Source organism: Rhea americana, unplaced genomic scaffold (genome assembly GCF_003343005.1).
Source record: "Rhea americana isolate MKP2758 unplaced genomic scaffold, rheAme1 scaffold_451, whole genome shotgun sequence".
In the NCBI taxonomy this organism is placed as follows: domain Eukaryota; kingdom Metazoa; phylum Chordata; class Aves; order Rheiformes; family Rheidae; genus Rhea; species Rhea americana.
The window spans coordinates 232090-259738 of record NW_028186592.1 but is presented as its reverse complement, the minus strand read 5'-3'; the positions used below and the strand labels follow the sequence as shown (position 1 = coordinate 259738).

At 46.8% G+C, this 27649-nt stretch overlaps 1 protein-coding gene across 4 annotated transcripts in view; it reads left to right on the top strand.

Moving 5' to 3' along the window:
• The window catches only part of CBFA2T2 (CBFA2/RUNX1 partner transcriptional co-repressor 2), a 55597-nt gene that overhangs the window by 15920 nt on the left and 12028 nt on the right, over positions 1-27649 (top strand). For all 4 annotated transcript variants that reach the window (XM_085316129.1, XM_085316128.1, XM_085316127.1 and 1 more), the window contains exons 2-5: positions 19945-20088; positions 23563-23804; positions 26344-26433; positions 27009-27190. In XM_085316129.1, coding sequence (XP_085172255.1) covers positions 19971-20088; positions 23563-23804; positions 26344-26433; positions 27009-27190 — 632 coding nt within the window. In that variant the 5' untranslated portion in view covers positions 19945-19970. The remainder of the gene's footprint in view (positions 1-19944; positions 20089-23562; positions 23805-26343; positions 26434-27008; positions 27191-27649) is intronic.

Sequence of the window (27649 nt, the reverse complement as noted above, 5' to 3'; positions counted from 1 at the left end):
CGCCTCCCCCCGCCCCGGCGGCGGCCTCCATTCAGGCCGCCTCGGCCTCGGCTGTCCCTCCGCTCTTTCGGCCGCATTGTTCCGCCGGGAAATTAGCATCCGGAGCCCCTCGGAGCCCCCTCGCCGCCGCCGCCCCGGCCCTCGGCTGCAGGTGACTGTTGTCGSTCCCAGCTGCCACCCTCGTGCTTGATTACTTCCATATGGGGTAGAAGTAGGATGCGCTTATTGATTTTTTTTATTTTATTGGAGTGTTGTTGTTTAGGGTTTTTTTCCTCCCTCCCTTCCCCATTTGGGCGCTCGTGGCGAACAATACGCTGAAATCTATTAGGCTCCGCATCGCTGTCCGCGTTGCGACGGCGATGAACGTTTTACAGGCGAAGCTAATTGCACCCTCACCCTGTGTCCGGCCTTTCTTCGCCTCCCCGCCCCCTCAGTGCAAGATAACCCAAGGAGCATCCGTAGTAAATTAAATCTTTGCCGGGTCCCAGGAGGAGGTTTCTTGCCGGCAAGAAAAATTCTGCTGGGCTTTAGATTTTTTTTTTCTTTTCTTCTCTTTCTTTCTTTCTTTCTTTTTTTTAAACCGGAAAAACAAGAAGAATGGGTTTCATGCATGTTGTTATCCCACACTTATTAAACGGATGAGCAGATCAAGCAGATCATGTCCTGTGGGTCTGCGCAGGGGAAAAAAACAAAAAGCCTGCAAAGCTGGTGGTTAATTTTATAAGTTTAGCTGTTTCTTGAGGGGAGCTGAAAAGAAACCACATGCAAACAGAGGTCACACTGCTCTAGGGACAATATAATTTTCTCCTAGCTCACCTGGAGAGTAGTGGGTTGGTTGTCACCTAAACCCCCTAAATTTCTTGTAGGCTTCTTGCTGGTTGGAGGAGCCCTGCGTTTGGTACCCGCTCCAGGCAAAAAGTGCTTTGGCTAATAGCAGATGAGACGGAGGGCTTTGCTTCGCTGCCCTACCTCTGGTTTGAAGAACGGCTGTTTTCACGGAGCTGTGGAGCATCTCCAGCCTGGAGCAATGGTGGAGCTTCTCCAGGGACAAGGGGGCTAGCCCATGCCGGCCTGACCTACAGTCTGCCAGCAGAGCAGACTCGAGCTGGTTGCCCTCCTGGGTAGCACTGGCTTCATGCAGTTGAGTTGGTGGCATTGAGGGTCACATTCCTGGTGCAGGTGCCACCACTATGGTTCTGGCCGTAATGATGTACGTGGCAAAGTCTCTTCAGAGTCTGGAGGGTGTTTTGAGTATATGCCTCTAGAGAGAAGGGGGTCTGCAGTATGGCCTGGTGCTTTGGGTTTCCCAGGGAGATGTCTTCGTGCAGCAGCATTGTAGCTCCCAGAGGCAGTGTCCTCCAGACCACCTAGGTGGAAGTGCTGCCCGCCGCTCCCTCGGCTGGAGCGGCCTGGCTGGCGAGGGGAGCCCAGCAAAGTACCGTAAGCCTCGGCCGTTCAAACCAGTGAAGCAGTTTCGTAGCTAGCAGGAGACTTCTTGTATAAACCTTGCTTTTGCATTTTTAGGGATGCCCAGCAGTTCCTTCCATGCCGGTACGCCTGGTTCCCTGCAGCGTAACGTATGTAGCTGCCGAGGGAAGCCGGGCAGCCCGTGCTGCGAGCGGGCAGGATGCCCCCATATTATGGTAATGATGCAGTCTCCTGGCTGTCAGGAGCTGAAAGGCCTGTGTTTCACTCCCACCTCTGCTGCTGGCTTGGGAGAGCTGTCGCTTCCTCTTGCCTAGAAATGTTGGAGTTAGTTGCTGGTTGATGGCCCCAGTTTAAATAATAGTTACCCTTTGAATTAGTAAGTTTTTGCAGAAAGAACAAGAAAGCAAAGGGGAACTGCAATTATAATATGCAAATACATAAATATATACACACACTCACACATGTGTGTGTGTGTATGTTTAACTCCATGCCCTTTTCTTAAAAAGGTTTTAAGTGTTCTCTTATCTCCTCAGAGCAGCCAATTAAAAATTGTGAATTGTCCAGATTAAAGCAAAAGGGAGGGAATTCAGTGCAGATGTTTTTTAACCTTTCTCCTCCATTTCCCCTGTCAGATTGTGACCAATACTAGCATCTTCATCTGTAGAATATAACCCCTATCAGTGGAGGAATTGTATCGGGATGGTAGGGTTGCTCAAGTCACCAGGCCTGCTTCCTTCCTAACTCAGAGAAGGAGAATTTTGGATTTTCCCCCAGATACTCAGTGGAAGACATGCTCAAAGCAAAGCATGTCTTTCTAGTCTGACCAAAATGCCTATCGAGCTCCTTCGGGCAAATAATTCCTCTTGCAATTCTGAAGGTAGATGTAGCAGTGTATCCTTACTCAGATATCAGCATCTTTGGGGATGGATAGGCTTGGTTGCTTGGACTTCTGTTCTGGGTTTATGCTGCTTACAAGTTCCTGGAGACTGCAAGAATACGATTTACTTACAGGAAGGGTATAGAATTATCCTTTATTATTATTTTTAAAAATTTATTGTGTCTTGGCGTTGGTTCTTTGGCATTTATCAAGTTGACTGCCATCTTGAGGACCATCCTGCCTCGACAGATGTTCTCACCCAATGCAGTTCCTGAGAAGGATTTTTTTTTTTTTTWAAGGCATCTGAGAAGGTAGATTAAACAGAAGTTTTCATTACTTCCTGCCCATACCTCTGTCCTGATAGAGACCTTTCCTGCTGCCCAGCATGGGCCATGCAGATCTCTTTCTGAGAAGCAGCAGTAGGGCAGGCAGAATGATTTAGGTTATGCACATGTGGAAGTGGGCTTCCAAAAGATTAGCTCCATGGAGGTGCTCTGCAATGTAGAATTGGTCACCATTCTACGCAGGTCTAAATCACAGGTCAGAAAGGACGTGAAAATAGTAAGACAATTTAATGGAGTATTTTCAGCAATTTTCGTCATACTTGTATTAAACCCTTCAAAGTCAAATCTCAAACTTAGGGGTTTCTTCTCCCTAATTAAATTAACAGGCCATATGGTGTTTACTGTGAATGCCTGCAATATGGAAGGAGCTACCTACTGGATCACTTTCTCTTTTGAAAGAAGCTGCTTTACCTGATGTTACTGTTCTGAAATGTTCTTTTCAGCAGCGGGCGAGATGGATTATTTCAGCCACCTTGCTGCTGTTAATGTCACCTTCTGATCTTGATGTGTTGTGTCATAAACCTTTTCTGGTTCGGCAACCTTTTTGTCTTCTGCCAGTAGTAGTAATGACATTTCTGTTGCGTAGCAGGAGTGTGCATGGGTCAGTTCTTATGTGTTTTCACATGCATATAGTGATTGATCTCATGTTTTTTGAACTGAGGAGCATAGAAGGCAACTAATTGTGGTTCCAGGTAGGAAGGGTAATTTTTAACTACTACTGAGCTCTTTCAGGGTAGTGTTACCATCTCAGAGATATCCAAAACTGAAAGCTTTGGGGAGTGTTGTTCTTTATTAATGGATTGTTTTTTAAAAAATGTTATTTTACATGTGCTAGTCCTATCTTTGTATATAATCTGGAGGAAGAGAACCTAAAGACTTCAAGGAAGAAATTCATTGGTTTATTATCTGACCCTTGCATTTAGATGAATAAACAGGAAAGTGGGGTAGGAATCTCTAAATCTATGGGAGGAAATGAAGGATTGAAAGGTCTAATTATTTTGCCTTTTTCAGCTGATATAACTCATTCAGTAGTTTTTCATATAAGTATCATTCTTGTGTGTGAGTGGACTTGGTCTTGAGCTTCAGCTTATCTTGCGTTTTTCCAGTGTTGTATGTTAACCTCTTCTTACAATCAAACTTGTCAACTAACTGTCTATGGAGGGGCTTGATGATAAAAGAAAGACCATAATACTCTTCATAGCACACTCAGTTTGTTCTGGGGTGTCAGAGCGCCCAGAAAAGGATACATTTGCGTCCTCTGAAGACACGCTGCTATATTAGCATATTCCCTCTACCGTATGCTCAAAGGGTGTTTCTTTGCAGAAAAGTCTCTCTAAAGATAGCATCATGAAGTTCTGTGTTGTCAACCAGGGACACTTGATCTAAAAAACAACATTTGATACACAGGCAAGGTTTGCAAGTGCCATCTGGATTCTGGGAGATGAGCTAGGTTGCCTGTTTTGCATACACTCACCAGGAAAGAACTTCTTGCAGGCAGATTAATACCTCAGGAACACCTGAGCAAGACAGCTTATTCCAGGCGAATGCCCTCGATGACACTTGATACCAGTGTAATCCCGTGCCCCTGGGGAGTGTGCACAGGTGTACCTCCCTGGGGTGTTGGAAATAATTCTGTAGTTCAATGCAAAGAAGAACGGATTCTGTGGCATCAGTTATGGAATCAATCTAAATTCTCTTGGGCCAGTAATATTTTATTCCAGTTTCAAGCATACTGCAAAAGGCAGAACCTGAAAATGATGCGAGACCCCACATGTTGCCATGTCTTCAGAGAGGTGGGGATGTCAGGTACACAGATGTCTGTCTGGCTTGAGTTCTGTTTAGTGCATAGACTGTCTTCAAAAATATACCAACACTAAAAACAAAAACCCTGAGGAATATAAACATCAAACATTGCCTTGGGTAAATAGCAAGCTTATTGTCTATGTCTTCCCATAGATCCAGCAGGCAGTACTACTTATGAGTAGACTGTAAAATGTTTTACTTCAGGGCCTATTTCTTGACTTTCTAGTTATCCTCTCATATGCAAATCTAATTTACCTAATGGCCTGGTGAATGTAATTGAAAGGCATTCTGCACTTACATAATAATGAAAAGTCTCACCTGTGCCCAAACACAGATGGATCTCTGCCTCACTGCAGCAGCATTAGAGGAAATTTATAGGCACTATGTCATAGACCTTGCTGTGAACAGGGAGGAGAATAGCATTTTAAAACAAACTTGGGGGTTGTAGTGGGTGGTTTGCAGGGCCTCTTTCACTCTTTACTATATTCGCGATTTTTGCTGGTTAAACTTCTTAGTTAACTTGTTCTTTATTTTTGACTTTCTACTCCTGTTGATGGTGAGCAGACCAGTGCTGATTACTAGTAACTAGTTTAGGACAACCTGAAGGATTGTGAATTGGAAAGTGCTTTCTTTGGTGTGTTGTGGGAAGATACTTTGAGAACAAATACATCAAAGCTGTTCAGACTGTCTTATGGTCCTGTGGAACTTGGCTGAGCCAGCAAGTTCGCTTGATATTCCCTGTGCATCACTGGAGCTACTTGGTCTCCAGAGGCTCTCCATGGAAAACTTCCACCCATAACACATAGTGCGTCTCTGGTGATGGAAAATTCTTGTATTTGGGCTCCCCTCTCTACTGAGCAGGCAGAGTAGCTTTGACAGTACAGGAGAAGGAGGCAGAGCAGAAGCAGTTGCTGCTGTGTGTGTGTGTGCCTGCTAGTATATTCCTAAAGAGGCAAGAAGTAGTGAGTTTTATTTGCTGCTTTTTTGTGTATGTGTTCATCCTTATCTCTCCCTCCAGCCCTCAACTCTGCAGGAGATGCAAGCTCTCTGATGTTACAACACTGCTCTAGTGGCCTCACTCGTAAAGCTTCGAAACGCCTTCAGAATTTGTCCCTAAGTGCATTCCTGTTGTGGTTCCAGCTCAGTAGGACTGCAAAAAGCTTTCCACAGGCTGATCATCTTTGGGGCGAAGGAGAAGAGCAATTTATTTAGTGATGTGAGAAGTGTTTTTAACAGGCGGAATTGTCATCTTGGCAGGGATCCTATGCATGTCATTGATCCGGATTGAATATTAGCTAAGCAGCAGTTAATGTCCTTAGCGCTCAAGTGAATGAGACAGACTCTCTAAAGAGAGCAAGCATGAGTTATGGTGAGACTAGAGAGATTTGACTACCTGGATAAGTTGAGGGGGTAGCCAGTCTGGCACTCGTGCGTGTAGCACAGCCAGTTTATGTGAAATGACTACAGTAGTGAAGCCATGGCTGTAGAGTGAGGGACACTTGTGTTGCTGGATTCAGGCTTTGGCAAGCTGAAGGAAGCTGAAGAAACAGGCAGAAAAGCCCTTCTATCTTGTCTCTGGCATGCTTTGTTCCTTCTTGATTTCCTGGAGATCTTGCCCGATTTTTAGAAGAGGCTTGGTAGAACTTCAGCCCTCGAGTTGGCTGACTACTTCTTCGTTGGCCCATGCGGCTAGGTTTGTTCCTCCTTTTCAGCCTCTGTCCAGAGAAATGAGATTCCACATTAGATTCTGCTTTATATTCAGAAAAGAGGGCAAACAATACGAATTTTCCTTAAGGGATGCAGTTGTTGCTTTTCTGTGTCATTCTTTGATTGCCTCATTTGGGGTTTATGGTAGAAGTTGAATTTTGTTTTTTTTTTTTTTCTTGGCAAAAACAACCTTTGTTTTCACCTAAACTAGTCTGCTGTCAGCTTCTAGACTGCCGAGTTTTCCAATTTGATGGTACCTGACTTGTTCTGTGCTTTACCAAAAAGTTGAGTATTTTTTTTTTCTAGTTTAGTTTAGGCTTTTGATAATAGCTTTTGGTGTCCCTGGTATCCTTTGTGACTCTGGTATAATTCATTAGTATGAGCTAAATGGCTTCACGCCTGTTCTCTACTTTGAGATCTTCAAGAAATGGCCTTGTGTGTTTTAACTGGTGTTATTTACCAAGTACTGGTAGCTGCCTTTGGGCTGCTAATGCTGGTACTTCTGGGCCTATTTTTTTATGGATAGACTTTTTTTTAAATCTCAGTTCCTGTACTATATTCCTCAGTTTAAGAATTTGCTACTTGTTGGATGCCCTTGTTCCTCAGACCCCAGGTCTGTTAGGACTACTTTTCAGTGGTGTGGTTTGTTTTACGTTGATTTATTGTGGTGGGAATCAAATCATTGGGCAGTAGAGCTTGTCAAAGAGAGAAAGGGGAGATGGATGTATTTTTAAATCCTTGTTGTGAGGCTTGTGACTTAAATGTCCTCCTCTATATTACTATTAAATGGATCTGAAATTCTTAAATGTTGAGTTACTGGAGGACTTTAAAAGAAGTTTGCGGTGTTTCTGAACCCAGTCTCTTATGGGAATATTTTCTCCTCTAATTTTTAGGCTGTTCACCTTTTATTCACTTTTTACATTCTGTTGTATTAACTTTCTAGGTGCCCTGAGATGCCTCTGCCATATATATGCTATATACTTTTCTACAAGGTCCACCTATACTAGCCTCTTCAGGGTGGGTAGTACAGTACAGGACTGAACTTGTCAGAGTCATGAGGAAAAACACACATTTGTTGTACTTGAGGTTTTGGCAGGTTATGAAGAGTTGCTATGAAGATGCAATCTAATCGCTGAGATGTTTGGGTCAAAAATGCTTACAGGAAGCCTGTGATTTGACTTTGCTCTTGTTCTCTAACCATTTCTGGACTCTCAAGGAACACAAGACCCCAAAAAACTGTGCTGTCAGCAGCTTTCTCCCAGAGTAAGCCTTGCTATCCATAGTCATGGTTGGGTGGTATTCCTACTGTTTTTGCAGCCTGCTGCTGTTAGGGTGACCTGGGAAGCAGAGCTTGTGCAGAGCAGGGCCAGCTGTGTGAGCTGCAGGAGTCCTCTTATGGTGGTTTCTTGATGTTGCCTCTTTTTCCTGTTGGCTCTGAAGTGCAACTGAAACCCTGCAATTCTGATCTCAAAAGCCCTTGTGGTTATGAGCTGTTTGAGAGTTCCCTCATGGTATGTTTGAGGTCAGATGGGGTAATATAACTGGCAATCCATAGCCATGGGTCTTAGAGGTCTAGGGCACAAGACTTCTTAGTTTCCACTTACTGGTCTGAGAGACCTGTTTAAAGATCTGTGGGAGCTTCTGTAAAAACAAAGCAGCTTGTTCTGTGCTYGTGCTGGGTACTTCTCTGCTCTAGCCACCTGCAAAGTAGGCCTGAGACTTGCCTGTGACCTTGCAGCAGCTCTGCCAATGTCTGTTGGGGTAGAGCACGGGGCCAGATGTTAAGATTTAGCACAAATGTTTTGACCTTCATTTTTTATTTGAAATGGTAAGCCTCCAAGCATCTTTCTGGCTGGAGAATTCTTGGTGTATTCTCAGGTTGTTTCTGCTGCATTGATGCAGTCACAGCACATCTGTGCAGTGCAGGAAACAAAGTTGAGACCTTCTGTTCAATAGCTACAGGTGGGCCACTTGCCCCAGGGCTGGCATCTGGTTGTGGACTTGCTGCTTTAAATGCTTTCTTCCCCTGGTGTGGAGAGAACAATTCAGTGACATACCCCAGTAGGAACTGGTGGTGCATGTGACCGGCTGGTGCCTACAGCAATTTGGGAACTAACAAAAGGAATTAAAAGCATAGTGGCTTTCAGAGCCCAAGAGGAGTTGGAAGCTCATGGTAATAGCAGTGTTGGAGCAGCTGCAAGACGCAGTGTTGTGATCTGAATACCCCGGGCACTGCGGCACGGGGTGAAAGCTGTGGTGGGAACRAGCCTGGTGTTTTATTTCTGTATTGGGGCCCAGGTGGTGGATCTGCAGGCAGCGATCAGCTGCTGCCCAGCATGAGGGCAGCTGCACCACCAGCAATTCCCAGCAAACAGGGTTGTCCCAAGTGCCAGGTGGCATTCCTCCAAGGAAACTCTCTAAATGGTTGCTCCCTACTGTGTAAAGCTTCACCTTCGGTGATGAGAAGGTGACTGCTGGTGAGAAGGCTGGGGTGACCCCCCGTGATGCTTTACTGGCCTTTGAGCAAAGCAGAGCTCTGCTCTGACCTAGAAATAGCATCTTATAACATCTGCTAAAATTGAAAATTACCTCCACTTGTACAACTTTCCTTTTCCTGCTAAAAATAAGAGCTGGGGAGTAAAACCATGGGCAGAGAAAAAGCAGGGCCGGTTGCCTGGCACAAGCTTTCTCAGCTTTCAGGTGGAGCATCTTGAATGGTCAGGTGTGGTGAGATGAATCTGTGCCTGAGATCTCTCTTGTGGAGATCTTATTTGTTGAGTTTTTCAGGTCATAGCAGTGCCGTGCACATGTGTTGATGCATTGCAGGGAAGTGACATGGCTGCTGGAGCCTTCCGGGATGCTTGCTAGCTTAGCCTCAGTGAGTCCTGTAGCCTTGGTGGCCACTCCAGACCCATGGACTACTGAAGCATGAAGGAAGGCAGCAACAGTGGTCCTGCACTGGGTGTCCCAGTTACTCTGGAGATCTCACTGACCACTGTGGCTCCACTCACACTAGCACACTAGTGTGTCTTGCAAGCTCTTCTGCTGTGAGCCTGTTCCAAAGCCCATCTGAATTGGTGGCTACGTTCCTACAGGCCGTTGTGACCTGTGGAGACCCCCTCAGAGCTAATTGGCAACATGAGGATGCCRATAGGATCCTAGTATCCCTTTTGTGATACTAGTCCATTGAAGAAGAAGGTAATGCAATGGAGCCTGGCGCATACATGTCTCTTCTGGAAAGTGAGGGTTGGGTGGAGCCATTTTAAACAGCAAGCGATCCAAGTTTTGAGGGGATTTATGAGTGCTAGCTAAAAATCATAGCCTAAGCGATGTCCCAAAAACTCTGTTACGGTGGAAAACACTTTAAAAGTTGGAGCCTGTTTTACCAGTATCTTTTTCTTCTTGTTCTCTCTTTTATGGGTATGAAAGTTGCAGCTTTATCTACGCTACTGCACAGCTTTTAATGTATACAGGAAAAAAGAAGTCTACTCTCCAAATTATAATTCTCAGTGATGTGCTGAACGGCTGCTTATTCTTTTATGTTATTGAAAAGGGTTTTTTATCAAGTGATTCTTTTTCTTTCTTTATGCCTCAGCAAACTTAGCACAACTTAGATTTAAACTTAGTGCTTGTGAAATTTCAGTAGCCTGAAATTTTAAAGGTAGCCAGCATCTGTTCTCAACCTTTCCCTTTTCAAAATTAGATTCTGGCCTAGCAAGCTGTAAGACTTGAACATACAGGATAACAACATTGAATGCAGCAGACCTTCCTTTTTCCAAAAAGGCCTTATATGCTGAAAGCTGGCTAAAACTGGTGGGTATAAAGTATTTTTCAAAAACTTGACTACTTGGAAATAAGGAGGTGGGCGGGGGGGGGAGGGGTTGTTTTAAATGGATATTTCCATGATCAAAAGTGCTGCTGAGAGAGTACAAGGACATCAGGGAAGGGCAGGGAAGTTGTGCCTAACCCCGCTGGTGGAGCGGCAGCAGAGCTGACGGGTTTCTCACGTAGGTTGAGCACACCACTGGCAGGCTCAGGTGATATGATGTTGAGCTGAGACCCGAATGAGCAGACTTGCCCCACGCTGCATGATAACACAGTAGCGCGCTGCAGAACACGCATTGCGAAATTCGATTTGGCCCACATCGAGCACGGCGTGCATGGATGACTGAAAAGAGAGCCGGGTGCTGGCTTGAAACAGCTACCTACCTTTGTAAATGTGGACCATAAAGAAAACGTGGCCGGATTTCAAGAATGTAATAATACAAGGAATGGTCTTGCAATGCTGATGTCTGCAGGGTGTCCTTCTGGCTGGAGTTTCCCACGTGCTGGGGTCACTCTTGTTGCTTGCTCCTGGGACCTCAAAGGAGCGAGTTGTCCTYGGTGGCTTTGCAGGCAGCAGGACTGCGCTTGCTGTGTTGTGCAGGGGCTGGTTTCAGATGTTTTAGGGGTGAGCCCTCAAAGCCAGCCTTTTTAGGAGGAAAAACTCATTACCTTTACCTAGCTACAAGTTAGTTGAGATGATAAAAGGGCTTTATATCATTGTGTGGTTTATCTCAATTCTTGCTTTCAYTCTAATAGTAGCGTTTAATCCACGTGAAACTCAGACTCCTTTTTCTGACATAACAGCTCTCTATGTAGAAATCCAACAAAATGCTCATTTTAAAAAAAAAAATCTTTGATGGCGAGCCGTTGCGCTGAGTCTTTCTAAACCGTATCCCTTTTGTACTTGTTATGTCTGGGCTCCACTGGACTCGGGGAGCCGTTAATCTTCCTCATGTTTTCCTCCCTGCGGCAAATGAGACACAGATGTTCCCATCTGGAAAGTTTGTTCCAGCCACCTTCGTTTCACTCGCATAGTTTCAACTGCAGTTGGGATATTTGGAGAGCAATGTCCAGGCAGAGACTTTTAAGAAGTAATTTTTCTGATTGTGATAATTGCCCGTTGTATATCTAGAACTGCCATAATTTTTCACTCAAAATGCTTTAACCTAGTAAGTAAATAGTGCGGAGGAGTAAACAGCTCTTAATATTGTAGAGTGTTGTGCTTTTTCTTCTCCATTTAAGAAGGCTCAATTCTATAACTCTAAATGGAACAGTAAACCAATGAAAAAATTACTAAACAACAGTAACTAATCAAACTAATAAGCAAGCATCCTTGGCTTTGTTCAACCACCATTGGCCCAGACAAGGTCCCTCTGACTGTGTGTCAGGCTGTTACCATGAGGAGGTCTGGGTGATAGTTGGGGTCCTCTCTGAGGCCAAACATGTGCTCCCACAGGGCTGTTAAGAAGATGAATGTGCTGCACTGGCTTCCTCAGTTGGTTACGGAGCGAGCAGCATGTGGGCTGGGTGGATTTTCGTGGCAGGCATAGGGGGATATTTGGTGGACACTCACAAGGGTGGTGAGGGCTTATTTTTGGATGGAAGACCAGGTGCAGTTGACAGCCCTGGAGCCACAGCAAGGGGTCTCTGCAATGTGCTTAAAAAGAATAAGATTTTTTAAAAAAAAAAAAAAAAAAAAAAAAAACAAGTATTTTAGGTGTTTTAGAGCCTTTCTTGCCTCCCTTCAGTCCCCAAACCCCTCCTATTTGAAAATCCAAATCCACTTAGTAGGCCTTGGCTGAATATAATCGGTTGGCAGAGAGTTTACATGTTTGCCCTAAATTAAATGTGTTGGGTTTTGTTTGTTTTGGGTGTTTTTTTTTCCCTTTGGAAAGCCATAGCTATCTAGATGAGTTTGGGTCCCCATATTTATTTGCTTGGACACTAGTATTACAGAAGGAGAACTGCTATGACTTGGTGGTGGGAACAAAAACAGCTCCTGGTGGCTTCCGCACCATGCCTGGATGTTCTTTTGGCCAGCTTTCTGCATCCAAGCATCTACTTTCCTGTTCCTTCATGGAAGAAGCGGTGGAAGAGGTGGGGGATCCATGCTGAAGCGGTGGAAGAGGTGGGGGATCCATGCTGAAGCAGTTTATTTACTGCTGGCAAGAGAACCAGAGCTTGGGAGCCCTGGTGCGTAATCTGCTCTGAGCTTCTCAATACTGCGAGTGGTGGGTGGTGGTGGAAGGGATTTCTGCAACCCCTTGGCCTGGGTCTGCAGACCAAGAGGAAAGCAGAGTTGATGAGACGGATGCTGCTCTGGTGTGGTTTGCACTGATGGCACTAAGGAAAGCGGGAACTGCACTTGTCTTGTGTAGGTGGAAGCAACAAAAAAAAAAAGTCTCTAAAGCCCAACCTGTGCTACTGATAAGTTTGCAGTCAGGCGCCTGACTAGGTTTTTAGAAAAATTGCTAAAGGATGGGGACGATAAAGATCTGCAATCTGCCTTCAGGAATGAATTATTAATCTTATTTCCCTTATTAGCTGCTTTCTAGCCTGGTTGTGAGCGATAACATACTTTGTGCTTTCAACTTCTCTGAGTTTTGTGTTGAATTGAGACTTAAAGTGAAACAGCTGTGTGTGGGAGAGAACTAGATGGCAATGGAGACGCACGCGTTTATTTTTGATTTATAAAATGCCTGTCCCAGGCTCGGCAGCTCCCTCCTGCGTGCTGCTGAGCTTTCCTGCGAGGTGCCGCGTCCTCTCCACTCCCACAGCATCTTACAGATCAGCAGCCAAGATGTGCTACGAAACCGAGTTAAACAGTGTAAAAATAGACTGATCGTTTTTAGAGGAGGAAGTATCTGTACAATAACATAAGTTACACACTGCAACAGATGCTATAGTATCGTCTTATACAAGTCCTCACTTAGGCGTGGAAGAAGAGGGGACAGAGAAGAACCAGCAGTGAGCAGAGCTCTGTTGGCCAGTGTTTGCTGCTGACCTGTTTTATGAGCTGCCTTTGCGTCTCAGTTTTTACTTGTAAAGAAACCTCTCGTTTATTGTCTCCGGCAAATGGAGATTGCTGGAAACCACCCTCAGTGCAAATAATYGGTATTATTTGTATAGAAATATAACCCCTTGACCGCAAACCTCTTAACTTGCGCTCTTCCTCTCTCCTTGCCCCCGGATTAGGACTTCGTTAGCAGAGTCATCCTTTACTTGCCGYGGCTGCCTTATCAGCTGCCTTGTTTCTGATGCATATCTTAGCCTTTCTTCTTCATCCCTTTCTGATGCAGTGATGCTGCAAAAAGATAAAATACTGGCTTTTTTTTTTCCCCTAGACAAACCGATTTCAGTCGGACCTTGGGGGAAGCTGTTGGGCAGTGAGCAAAGGAGAGTTTGCAGTGGAGTAGCAGAAAACAGCATCTACTGGAAGCCTGCATAATAATGCTGTTGCTTTGCATGCAGATAACCTCATCTGCATGTCTTAAAGGACTGTGCAAAGGTTCTTTACAAATGGCTTAGAGCTGACAAGGGGAAGGAAAGGCAGCCTCACAGTGGAGGAAAGATGTTAATAAAATTTAAATGTAATTCTTCCCACTTCTCAGTTCCTAAATGTGAAAAATATTAGCTTGGTGGAGACTGAAAACAGATGGTGAGCAGTTGGAGCAGATAAGCATGTTATTCAAAATAAACATTCGCCAAAGCTGGGGAGGTGGCGAACCATATTTCATTTCATCCTATTTACATTATCAGGTCAGGTTACACTGATGCTGCCTTTAGTTTGCATTCAGATTATCAACAGGGAACCCGAGAAAGCAAGCCAATTGCAGCATGTCCTTTTAATTATAGGCTTGTTTGGGTTGGAATGGACTTTCTGTAAGCTATCTGCCTGGCCTTTGCTCCAGGGCCATGTTGAGTTAATTATCTTAAAAACAGCCCTTGCAGAGTGTGGGCAGGGTTCTGCCAGCCACGGAGAGGGCACCAAAGTACCCATYCTTTGCCCTCATGTTCTTCTTCCAAATAGTTTCTTTTACTGTTTAGACAAGCTTTACATTGCTTTATCTTAAAGCCATGACTCTTGCTTGTCTGTTTGAATGGTGATCTTGCAAACTGGGGCCGTGATCCTCTGCTTCCTGGGCCCGTTGCTCTCCAGGAARCCTCGGTCACACCAACTCTTCGATGTTTTGTATCTTATGGCTCTTGCCTGCGCAGCAGTCCAAGGCGCAGGGGCCGGTGGAAGCAGAAGCGCATCTGCGTGTGTGGCTCATCTCACATCTTTTGGTGAGTACCCAAGGAGGGGCTGAAGTGCCTTTTGGGGGTATCGGTCCCTTCGCTGGCCACAGCACAAGGCTGCATAGCTTGCTAGGACCTGACACCTGAGTGAGCAGAGGGTTCTTCTTGTCCAGCTTTGCCGTGGGTTCAGCTTTTGGGAAGACTCCCCAGGCCGCTGCTCTGAAAAGGCAGGTACGGACTGCAGGCTCTGAGCTTTCTGAAGAGGGAGGAAGTGGCTTTTACGTTATGAGCATATTCTACCTACTCTGTATGAAAGTCAAAAACATCTGTTCTGATGAAGTTAATGCTGAGACAAAGGTTTTTTATGTTATGAACCACTGGGCAAACCCTTTGTATACAGCATGTTGTTCAAAAAGCATCAGCTAGAACCAAAATMTTGTTAATTTAGGGATTTCGCAGTCTAACAGCTTAGTGACCCAAACCTTGTTGATATGGTTTTGTTTAAAGACTGCTCTATCTTGCAAACTGCGAGAGGAGAAAGGAAAAGCAAATCCTTACGTGTGTTGAACTGCCAGTTAAGTACCGCTGTATCATGTTTAATGTGTTTTTTCCCTTATTCTTCTAATGTTTCATGCTTTCACTTTTTCAAAAAGCTAAAGTATGATAAGCTAGAGTGCTTGAATCTAGCAAATGGGTTTTGTGAGAAACCAGTTCAGATGCTGTGCAGCTTTTTGTAATTAGAATCTACATAATTGATTCCAGCTGAGGCAGAGTCTTCCTTTAATAATTAACTCTTGCAACAGTGAATTGAGGGGACTCCTGTACTGGCATTGGAAATGGCTTCAGAAGATACTACTGTTTGTGCTCTCCATCTTCTGAAGTAACTTCCTTAACCACGCAATCACAAAATTAAATTTATATCACATAAAGGTGGAGAAAAGATTGACTCTCTTGAGCTGCTGGCAGGGTTTAGGAGCCCACCCCTACATGTTCCATATGCTCACACAAGCAGGTTGCTATACAGTGCTAAACTGTTGGTGCACGTGCATTCGCTCTGATGTAAATTCAGAGCCGAGAATCCCCATTTTGTGTGTCGTATCTAGTTGCTTCTGTCTTGCCGTGGCTCAGCCGTTGCATCCAGACCAAGGCTTTCCCCTCCGCTTCGCTTGGCATAGTGCAACGCTGCCGGCTTTGGTCACTTGGTGGCAACTGCTTGTCACCTTTTCAATGTGGCAACATGCGTTAGAGAAACYGTATGTAGCAGGGAGCATGGTTTCCCTCCCTGACACTCGGGCTCCTTTTGGTGTTGCACAGCTTCCTTCCTTCCAGCTTGTCTCCAGMAACCAGCACTGCTGGCATCGGAGGGCCCCCACCCTGCTCTGTGCCTGGCTGCTCCCTGGGGCCTGGCGCCCTGTGGCAGCATCCCGGCACCTCTGGAAACTCGTTCGCTTGCTGCCGGCAAGCTCCGGGATGGTGCCGGCCTCCCCCGTGGCACCGTGCCAGGCTCTCCACATGCTGGGGCACAGCAGGGCCAGGAACCAGACTTGTGATCTGCATTTTTTTAATAAATATAAAACTCTCATGCTGATATGATTCTACCATCTGTCTGAGCCATGTTTTGAGCTAGGAGAAGTGAAGGGGGAAGAGATGGCCAGAGTCTCTCTGCCACCTTGGGCTATCTCACAGCTCTGTATTCAGGTGTCATCTTGCAACTTCATTAGKGAAGGGAGCATCCAGTTTCCATCATGCACTGTTTTTTATTTCTCTTCATTACTTAGTTTATTCCCCAGTTGCTGAAGGCATTTAAATAWTAGTTTAATTCCTAGTGGATATGAGAAATAAGTGAAAAAGGTCTCAAGTAAGGGAGTGTTGTTTAACTTTTTTTTTCAAACCCACAAGCACAGAGAGATTAATAAAGTGAACTTCTTTATACAGCTTACAACGAGAATAGATGTTAGCTATTCTTCAGTGGTTACCTGTCATAGCAACACTCCTTTATTATTAAACACCATAGCGGGAAGGCTTCTTTAAAGAAAATAATTATAATAAAATTGGTCTCGAACAGCTATTTAAACCGCCAACTGTAAAATGTCCCCGTCCGTATTGTACGACTAGGGGAAAGCTTGAGTTGCAGTTCCCCTGATGTTGGGATGCTAGGGAGGGGGATGTCTCTGACAGCCACTTATAGCCACAAATTTAATTCTGATGTGCTAATTTATGTCATTCTCCTCCCCCTAAGAGAAGATTATCAGCTGTATTTCAGATTAATAGATGCTCCTTTTTCATTTGGTTTGCTAGGGCAAGAATTGGAGCAGTAAAAGAAATATAACAGGTCAACAGCTAACACAGAGAATCGAATAAAAGCAGGGCCTCGTGGTATGTCATTCGAACGCGACGATGGATGCAGTTTCAGGTGTACGCTGCTGTCGGGCAGCCCCTGTACATCTGGGCTCCCTAAATGGGGCATGCAAATATATAGGGTACACAACATAAGCTTATATATGTATACATCTGTCCTGTACCAGACAGCAGCTTTGCAGCATCTGAAATCTGTAACTGCGATCACCATGAAATCTGTGCCTTCATCGGTTTTTTGAGAATATGAAATTCCTACATCACACCAAGACTAAAACAGCATCTCTGTGATGGGGTTTCATTGCACTCTGAGTGAATCATCTTCGCCTGTGAACCTCCAGCACGCTCGAATCCACACAAGGGGCTTTCCCATCCGCCCTGGCGGCAGCCGCCCAAGCGTGCTCGCGTCCCTCTCGCTGTGTCCTTCTCCCGTGGTTAACGTGCACTGCTTCTGGGTGCAGAGTTTTCACCCAGAGTTTTCATGGTTGGCAGCTTGATGGCAAAAGTGTTGTGCTGTGTAACCTCGTTCAATCTGCCCTGCAGGCTGCATTTGAAAAATATCGATGGGAACATCTGTAAGTGTTTCCAAGAGAGATTCTGTCAGAGGAAGCCTTCCAGCCAGGAGTCCTGCAGGGCGATGAACAGCGGGTGGGAGGAGTGTGGGGTGGCCAAGGAGCTGGCACAGAAGTTTGGGTAGGTTTTGGGGAGGAAACCTTTCTGTAGCAAAACCCATCAACATTTCCAGTTTAGGCAGCTTTGCTACTCTGACCTCTGGAGTATGCAGCCCTGGACCAGAGTTACTGTGTTTCAAGGTGCTACTGCAAGGTCAGATCCAGGATGGTGACTGGTGGAGCGGGGGCTGTGCTGCACATTGCTCCTGCTGGTGCATCTGCCCTGCCCGTGTGGGAACAGCCACGTGTTTGCTCGAGCCAGGCAGCTGGGAAGCAGCTTTCAGGGCTGTTTGCTCCTCACGCCTTGCTCCAAGCTAGCAAGACCACATGGCTTGTGCCAGGGCTGTGCTGACGCTCGGGTGGAGGCTGAGCTGCTAGGATGTGTCGCTGGAGACTTCCTGGGGGACTTAGTGGCCGGGAAGGCGAAGGCATCACAACCAGAAYGTGCATGTCTCTCTTGCCTCCAAAAAGCTAAGATGGCACTTGACTTTTAAGCGTGATTTGAACTTGCTGATAAGGTAGTATGACTTGTAGGTATTTTGAGGAGCTGCTTAGCATCTCCTTTCTGCATCTGGTGGCAGCACTGACACCTTGCCATTGGTGAGGCAGTAAATATTTCTAACAGTTAAACGCAGAAGGAAGATGGGGACGGTGTTGCTTCTCCAGACACCTCCACTTCATTTTTAGCTCACGGTCAACTCCAGGCTTTCTCAAGTCCTCATTCTCAGTCCGGTTTGCTCACATGATTCTCATTAAATTGATGCATTTAGGCTAAAAATTAGAAGTTGCAAAAAGATGGTTTTTATCTGCATTTATAGATGCCCTGGGTCATTAACAGGAAGCTTTTAAATTTAACAGTCCTGTTTGCTTCTTGTATGTCTGCCAGAGTGAACCCGGAAGAGAAGGTGTTGGCTTCTCATGGGATTTACTTTTGGTGTTTTGTGCAGTAGCAGAGCAATAGCTGGTTTTATTTTAGGGGAATAAATTCCATGTGACTTTTTCCCCTCATTAAATTAACAAAAGGAGCTCTGGTTTTTTTTTGCTGGTGCTTTGACACGATATTTAATACGTCCTAGGAATGTTTTAGGAGGAAAAATGAGAACTTCAAGGATTTCATTCATGCTTGGTTTCTCTGCAGAGCATGGCAGTATCAAGTAACCTATATGCCTGTGGAAGAGGGCTTCATAGGAAGGGGGTGAAGAAGACRAAGCGAGAGGCAGGAAGGTGGCAATACCTTGATGTTTGAAGTGTGTGGTTGAAGGGAAAGGTGGAAAAATGATGCAGTTGGCTGCAGGGAGGACTTTGACGTGGTGGGCTGCTTGGCAAACGTTCAGCTGGGCAGGTGTAGAGGTGGGCAAAGAGTTTGCAGAGAATGGCATTAGCCAAATCTCATTTCTGTRTTCGTGGATTGTGTGCAAACAGATCATAGTTCTCATGTCTTTCCTCATGGTTTTCCAATTATTCATACCTTCTGAGCAAACATGTTTCCATCCCTTGGTAGCTTTCAAGCAGCTGGCATGAGTGGTGGATAGTTGCAATTAGKACTGTTTTGACTGAAATATTTGGGTCATGTAGCAGTGTTTCTATTTCCTCGCTGGGTGAGTGAACTCAAACCAGGAGCTTTGTGGTAGAAACGCTCTCAACTTCACATRCAGACCTTGTTCTCTGACTGTTCTGCTGCATTTATGCAGAGGTGGAGGAAAGACGGAGGTTTCTTTCCTCCTGCTCTTGCCAGCAAGCTTACCTGCTGCAGTGGTGACGTACGTACGTGCATGAAYGTCATGTTCAGGCATGAGTATATTCATTTTCATATGAATGTCGTGTACAGGTGTAAATGCAACAGGGAGAGGCATGTCAGTGTCACATGAATGTTGGACCCGTGTGAATAGTAGCTTGCCATGTTATATTAATATAACGATATATTATATTATATTATTAATAGTAGTTTCCYAGGGCTTTGGTTAAATAAACAAAGATACAAACTTGCTACAAACCTGGAAATTCAGGTTTTATAGTGATTGCAGTCCCCAACCCCGACCCCAGTAACACCAGCAGCACAGAAACACTAGGAGTTTCTTGCTAATTGGGGAACGCAGGGTTTTATATATTTGTCTCTGCTTTCCCTTTCCTCAGTGWCTGTTTGTAGTCCTGCAAACAGAAYAAATTAGGAGTACGACATTCATTCATTACCTTGCTATTACGTCGTGGATGACTTGCCCTAAGGAYGATAAACGAGGCAGCTATCGCACGGTGCCTGGTGGGAAAACGGGGGCCTGTGCACCCGAGTCTGGGCCTCAGGCGCTGGTGCCAAGCACTGTGCTAAAGCCGAATCAGAAACTCTTGCGCTCTCGGGCAGGACGGCCGCTGTCGGCCACTTGCTTCCTCGCCGCTGCCCGCCCCGAGCTGGCGTGCGGACGGGCGCCGTCTGCGAACCCGGGAGCTGCTCTGCTCCCACGACCTGGCACYGGCTGTGGGAGCAGAGAGCACGGCCAGCCGGTCGTGGCCTGGAGGACTTGGTGGCATGCCATCCTGCACTGCCGGTCCAAGGTGGCCACCGAGCTCACCGCGGGGGCACTTCTCTGCTGAGAAATCTTAATAATAATAATCTTGGGCTGTCGGGGTGCTCGCGGCGCGTGGCAGGGACGTGCCGCGCAGTGCCCGTTGCTAACGTTACCGCCTTCTTCTCTCGGTGCAGTTGCTGGTGAGAAGAGGGTGCCAGTGATGCCCGGCTCGCCGGTGGAAGTGAAGATACAGCCCAGGTCRTCCCCACCCAGCATGCCGCCACTGCCCCCCGTGAACCCCGGCGGCCCACGGCCCATGTCCTTCACTCCAACAGCACGTAAGGCCACTGGCGGGGGAAACTGCTTTTCCGGGGGGCTCCCCGACGCTCGTAAAAGCCGCGTTCTCAGCCATTGGCGGCAGGCAGCATGAGGCACGTTAGTAACCCTGTAGAGAGGCAAGGAAGGGAGAGCTGGGGGGTTCTTGGTTTTTTGTCACTTAGGCAGGACATCTAAAGAGGTCCMTAATCTTCCCGCCACCCCGTTCCCAGCAACTCCCTGCTGCAGCCTGGGCTRTCAGAGCCCTCTGCTTGAAGGGGCCACCTTGATTTCTGGAAGGAACTCCTTAAGCAATAGCAGTCTGTTATCAGGTTAGCTTCTAAACAAGCCAAGGGCTGGGGTTGTCACTGCATCCTTGGAGGACTTAATTCCCACGGKGGTGTGTCTCACTTTGCAGGCAACACTTCTGAAACTGAGGTGAGCAAGTTTCTTCTTCCTTTTTTTTTTCTTTTGATTTCCCATCCAGGTGTTTCTTGCTATCCATCCAGATTTTGCTTTCTCCATCTTTGCTGCATAATCCTTCCTGTTCAGCTACAGGTCATCCTTGCCCAACCATAAGGCAGGCCTCATTCGTGAGCCACTTGCTTGTCCTAGTAGGAGGTTCCTCAGAGGTGACCTCTATGGATGGGACTTTCCATGGTCATAACCTCTTTCCCAAAGCCTAGAAAGAACCCAGGCTCCCTTTTCTCCTTTAGCCAACGTATAAGGCATCATCTTTTTAAAGCATTTTTCAGGAGCAAAGCTGCTCTGGTTTACTTAATAGTTAGGTATGGAATTATCTTAGCCCCGCAAGGAATATATACTTATTTTTGAATCTCTCCTCACTTTTCCGCCCTCAACTTACTGTTGCCTCTAGCTACTTTTGTGTTGCTTTATTATCCAAAATGGTGTCTGTGACACCTCACAGTTTAATACTGGCAGTGAGTTTCATAGCTTTGCAGTTCAGTCTTTTTCAGGACGCTCACTAATGTGCCGAGGATGCTGGCAGTAACACTAATCACTGAGTTATCCCACCAGACACATTGTCCCCGTCTTATACRCTGAGGGTTTTTTAATGGCTCTCTTTTTGCTGAGGCAGAAAAGGCCATTAGCAAAGTGACAGAAATTAATTTTTCCAAAAAGATTGTCTGACACACTATTATGAACCTAGTGCTTCTCGTTTGCTTAATTGCCTCTTTACAAGAGTAATGTGAAATGCAACCTGTGGCGAAGTTTCTTCTTGCTTCTTACATTGCAAATGTCCTGCTTCAGCCCGGTTTTCTCACCAGGCACTACAGGTCCCCGTAAGGCCGTGCAGGTGACTGGCRGTCGCTCTGCAGTGAAATGCCTCGCAGGCGGGCTGACGTGCCTTGGTCAAGGCCTTCAGTGGGCAGAGAGCCATGAGGTCCTCTCCTATCTGAGAGAAGCTTCTCTGGGCGTCTTTCTCCTAGATTTATAACATTTTCATCATGAAATAAGGGCTGGTTATGAGTAACTGTCAGAATCTTGGCTTTTGAAATTAGCTGTGTTTGCTTTTGCGTAGTATTGGCCAGGCCTCCACGCACAGCTAATCCTACGCTTCGGCTCTGCAGCACATCTCTGTTTCTTCACYAGTTTGGAGAAGGCGATGCAGACATGACTTTTTGAAGTTGTCCCGATCTGTAACGAAGGGCATGGGCTCACATGGACCATGCTGCTCCRTCCTCTCAATTTAAAGCAAGAGTTTACCTTCGTTTCTTTATCTCTCCATTTATGAGAGGACGCATCCTTGTGATGCCCCGGAAAAGCCAGTCCCCTCTTGGTTGGCATGAGCGGCTTTGACAGTCTCTTTACCATTATCTTTCCCTGGGATCTGTAACTGATTCTGGGTAATCGTTTCAGGTTGCTCCCGCACACACCGTGGCAGGTCCAGGTGTGCGAGCCTGCATAACCTCAGACCTCGGAGAGCCCCGGGGCGGTTTAACTGTTCAGATGCCTCCTGCCTTTTTCTCTGAAAAGCTCTCCCCGGGGGTGTTCTCTGCAAGATCCGCGGATTTTGTACAATCCTCACTAAGCTGCAGCTGGTGTTCTGGCACCTCTGGTGAGCCGCCGCACCATGCAGAGCTCCGCGTGCCAAYGCGCGAGGGGTGCCCGCTGCTCTCGGGACTGCTTCAGCAGCTCACCTCCGAGCGCAGATGCTTACAACAGTTTTATAGCCTCACACTGCTTGTGGCCTTCTCTTCAGTGCTTGCAGTCACCAGGGGTTCAGGATTAGGGTCTTAAGGATAAGCCAGTGGATCGGCTAAACCTATATTTACGATCGTGTACTTTTCACCTCTAAAATCTGTATTTATATCAAGTTTGGGCCTCAAGTGCACAGCTGCTGTTAAAGATTTCCCAGGCAAGGCTTTAGATTGCACAACTGCAGTATGGCGATGTCAACAATTTATTCAAACCCCTTGTGGAGTTCCCAAACTTCCACAATGTAGCTGGTTTCAACATACTTTCTGCTTAAAGGAGACAAAGTTGCAGATGGGACCAGGCTGGAAAACCAACTAGGTTTGCGAAACCGGCTTGCTGTAAATCCCCTGGGTGGTAAAATGGCCTGGGCGTTCATGCTTGCAAGCTACGGCAGTGCCAGCCCTCCACGGGGAGGAGATGGAGGCACTGGTGCTCCCTGATCTGTTAGCAGGACCCAGGCTGTAGTGAGCACCGTGGATTTGTTGTAAATTATGGGACTGGAAGGGACTGTTGGATTATCTGGTCTCATTTTCTGCATAATGCAGGAAATCATTGCTCAGTAGTCCTTACTGAAGGCTGCAAACTCTGAGCTAACRCACGTTTAAGTCTTTGGGCTGAACACACAACACGACTTGGTCTGCCACAGCATGAGCTCTGTGCAGCTTGACTCTGGGTCCTGAGCTGGCCCAAGTGARAAGTTTGTGTTCAGTATGTTCTTCTGAACCTAGTTCTTTGTCGTTATTTAGTGTCCCTGGGAGTGAAGCTAGAATGGAGARTGTCTGGAAGAGTGTTGCAAATCACCCGTGAGGTTTTTTTAGGGAGCTGAGCACTTAGGGTCTATTCCTCAGTCAGAACAGGGATCCTGCTGGGGAAACCTGGAGCAGATGCCTTCATGGGGTGAGTGGTACCTAAGTGCTCTGGGCAGAGGAGTGTCACCGGGACACTAAGGAGGAGGTATTTGCTGGTGCCACTGACGAGCTCCACCGCCGAGGCGTACTCCAGTGTTTTCTGCAAGCCTTGCAGGCTCTGCCCTGATTCTGGCCAGTTTTCTAGTTCCTGCCCTGGGAGCTAGCGTAGATTTAGGTGTCCACACAGCGCTCTTGGGTGACCCATCTGGCACGCACGCACTATGCGGTATCTTGCAGCAGGCCAGATACCTGCATGGTGCATTCTCTCCCGAGGATAAGAACAGAATACTTCTAAAAACCAGGCCACGGGGACGTGCCACCCCTCTCAGCAGCGCTCACTGATGCTTTTGCCTTGTCTCTGATTTGCAGTGCCCAACGGGATTAACCATTCCCCCCCGACGCTGAACGGGGCTCCGTCTCCACCTCAGCGGTTTAGCAATGGTCCTGCCTCGTCCTCCTCCTCCTCGCTCACCAACCAGCAGCTCCCAGCCACTTGCGGTGCCCGGCAGCTCAGCAAGCTGAAACGCTTCCTCACAACCCTGCAGCAGTTCGGCAATGACATCTCTCCGGAGATCGGGGAGAAGGTCCGGAGCCTCGTGCTGGCGTTAGTGGTGAGTGCGACGCAGGAAGGACAGCTAAGCCTCAGAAAGGCCTGCAGGGCCTTGCCTTTGCGAAAGCTGCGTAGCGGCGGGGTCCTGGCAGCCAGCGTGTGCCTGCATTACGCAATGTTGGGCATTCGTGTCTTTATAAGCAGTTATTCACTAAGCAAGACTTGTTGTAATGTTTACACTTTCTGGTAAACTCACTGGCTTTTTTCCTTGTCTTCAGTATGTTCCAGAAAACTGTTTGCTTGTCCATTGCATTGCTTTGATAWGAGTTTAGGTGCAGCTGCACTTAAGGAAACATAGAACTAAGCTTTGCTATAAGGGCCACAGGTCTGATGTTCTCCTCCTCCTCACTAGGAAGCACGGACTAGGCTGGGCTTCTTGGTTTCCTCTTGTCAATGAAACTTTCATGTGATTCACAGAAGCCTGTGATTTTGTGCTAGCAAAGTGTTTTCAGCCTTGTACCCTGTGAGTGTGGAGCAGGGGGAATTTATGACTTCCTGACCCTGACTACCAATCAATTTAACTCTAGTGTGCACCCGTATGAAGAAACGCCAGCGCCATGCACCGTTTCATAAACACTGCCCTAACTTCAGTAGGGCAGGGTGGTGTGATGGAATAAGCAGCACTGTAGAGTCAGGATCTTGATCCTGCCCCTGCCGGGGACTCRCTCTGGAAAGCCAGCGGTGCTTCCCTCCCTTGAAGGAGCTCTGGGACTGCAACCGGAGGGTTGGAGCACTGTTTTGAAAAAGTCATATTATAACCACATGGTGGACCTTTCATAAACACGCTACCATCCTAGTTCCTGTAGCTCCTGAGTGAATGGTGGAGGTGTTGAAAGCATGTCTTTCTATGGAGCAACTAGTTGATGTTGAATTTAGGGTCTTCTGGAAATCCCATGTGGGGTAGTATCTGTGAATTTTCCCTTTCAAAAGAAGTTCAGTCTTCAGTGTGTAGAGAATATTGTGACACTTGAAAGGTTTAATTTGCAACATGCAGTGGTGAACATGGTATGTATTTAATGGGAGTAAGGTTTCCTTTTTGTGGGCTGCTCCTGCCTATCTTAACACCAGCCCACTAGCAGARCAAGCTTAACTCTGGCCAAGGTCTGCAGAAGATGGGAAGTCTCCTACTGCAGCAGCAGGTCTGGACTTGTAATATTCTGCTGCTTTGTGTGTTTGCATATTTGCTTGCGCTGAGAAAGAGATTGATGGTTGTGCAAGCTTTTGTCTAGCCATATTAATGTATTAATTTGCGACAGTCTGAAGGTGCAATTACAGGAAAGAGCTTGGTAAATAGCACCTTTGCGCATCTGCTGCCCTTCTTCCCCACTCCTACCCTTGGGATTTGCAAGAGCTGGGATGATGGTAGTGCATGCATATGTAAACAGTACATGTTCTTTTGCATCTATGGACAGCAGATAAAGTTCAGCTAAAAATGTCCTTGCAAAACCAAATGAGCAGGGTCTTGCTGCAGAATTATGTTTAGTACTCGCAGGTATACACACTGACTGGTAGAAATGCTATGCAAGTGTTGTTTCAAACCAGTTTTAAAATGTTAAATAAACAGTGATCCTGTGCAAGCCTAGCCTCACGGAGACCAACAAGCACGCAGCACCGTGTAGCCTGCCTAGCTGCAAGCTGGTTGTTGCCCAGCACAGCTCCATGGCAGAGCAGATATGGGTCTGTCCACAACCTGTGGGGCTTTCAGAGCACTTTTGCACTGGATGCAAAAAGCTACCACTGCAGTAGGATRTGTTTCCATGGGTCTAGGGTAGTATTCCAGTTTAGCCTTTGGGAAAGGAAATTATAAACCATTTGGGTTCCTCCGACCGTCATCCTCATTGCTGATTGAGATTATTRCTGCAGGGCTGAACGCTGTACACGTAGTACAGCAAGTGCTGCTCGTCCCAGCGAGCATGCAGCCTGAATAGCCRAGGGGGATACAAGGTAGTGCCAGGGGAAGACCATGCCAAGACAGGGAGCAGCGGGCTGGTAGTAAATGACTTCTTGGATGATGAATAGGTTGGACCAAATGAGCTGAACAGGAGGGAAAAGGAGAGGAGGGGACTCGTAGGGAAGCCGAGATGAATGGGCTGGGAGCGGGGAGGTGCAGGCAGCCCCGGGACCCACACCGGGCACAGGCAGCCTGCTCACGCCCGGGGAAAGCGCTCGGGCTCCTCGGGCAGCTGCGGCGGCCGGCTGGAATCGCTGTCTGCCTCCTCGGCAGCCTTCGCCCGGCCACCTGGCTGGAGAGGCTGGCGGTGCCAGCTGGGCGCTGCTGCCACCTGGGCAGGGTGCTGGGCAGAGGCAGCGCCTGGCCGCTGGCTGCCTGCACCCTTGCCTYGTGCTGCACGACCTGCGCCAGCTCTTTCTGCTCGAGTGGCCGCAGCCTTTTGGCTGCGGTAGGCAGGATCCGATGCACACGTCGGCAGTCCTGTAATGGCAGATGCGGTCTGCCTTCCGGTTCTGTTGGTTTTGAGCTGCTTCCCAAGTGTCTACAATAAGAGCAAATTGTCATTTTATTTCTTAATTTCTTTTCTCAGAACTCAACAGTGACAATTGAGGAATTTCACTGCAAGCTGCAAGAGGCCACAAACTTCCCCCTCCGGCCATTTGTGATCCCCTTTCTGAAGGTAACAGTGAGTGGATGGGTCTTGCTGCCGCTTCGTGTGTTGGTCTGCRCTGCTTGGCAGCATGTCACTGATGGGAAAGCTCTTGTTTCAAGCATCAGAACAATTCTGTTAAAGTCCAAGACAGAGTGTCCAGACCATAGTGATCACCGTGGATAACTGCCTCACAGAAAGCTAACGTTATAACAAGTGCCACGTATGTCCACTTGCATAGTAGGGATAAATGAGACCAACTGACCTCCATCCTGCTGTTTTTCATCCTGTAGTCTTATTTTCAAATGTTCAAGTCTAGAATATTTGAAGTCTTGATATACAGACTACATTAGATGCTGGAAGCACTGAGAGGCTTCCCATGAAACTTTGTTTCCATGTGCACTGACTTCAACCSTTGAGACAACAGGGGTAAACCCAACCAGCGCAGAGATCATGAGCAGCAGGATGGTTGAGAGGAGCCCACAGGCTCTAGTCATTGCTCTGATGGGTGRTGGGGATGGAGCACATCTTCTGCAAAAGGGTGGAATTGCCTGTCTGCAGCCTGCCTAGACCAGACCCACAATGTGCGGTAATTTGTTTTCCAGGCCAACCTCCCTCTGCTCCAGAGAGAGCTGCTGCACTGTGCCCGGGCTGCCAAGCAGACGCCGTCCCAGTACCTGGCACAGCACGAGCACATCCTGCTCAACACAAACACCACGTCGCCGGCTGACTCCTCGGAGCTGCTCATTGAGGTGAACGGAAATGGGAAGAGGCACAGTCCAGACAGGTAAAAAGAGCTTTTGCCACTCCACCAAGTTTTTAAAATCATGACTTTTGACAGCAGTAAAATCGAAACAAAACCTTAAACAATGTCTGTCACTAAACAACAGGTTCTTAGCACTCGTAACAGCTATTCTGACTGTTAACAAGATGCTGCTGGTTATCTGTGGCTGTAATTCCTCCTCATGGTACTCCAGTACTGTGGATTCAGCCTAGGGTCCTTTTTGAGGGCTTTCAGGCAGATCTTGTCCCATCCCCTCCCAAGTGAGGCTTAAGTAGGGTGGGATTCATTTTAATTTTCACTACATTTATTGCAGCTAAAAGGTGTTATGTAATTATATAGAACATGCTTCAAATTTATAAAAACAGTGAGATTTTTATTTGATTGTGCTCAGAAAGATGAATATCAACACTTAAGCATTTTGGAGTTGGGTGGTTTTCTTTTTCTTTTTTTTTTTTTTTTTTT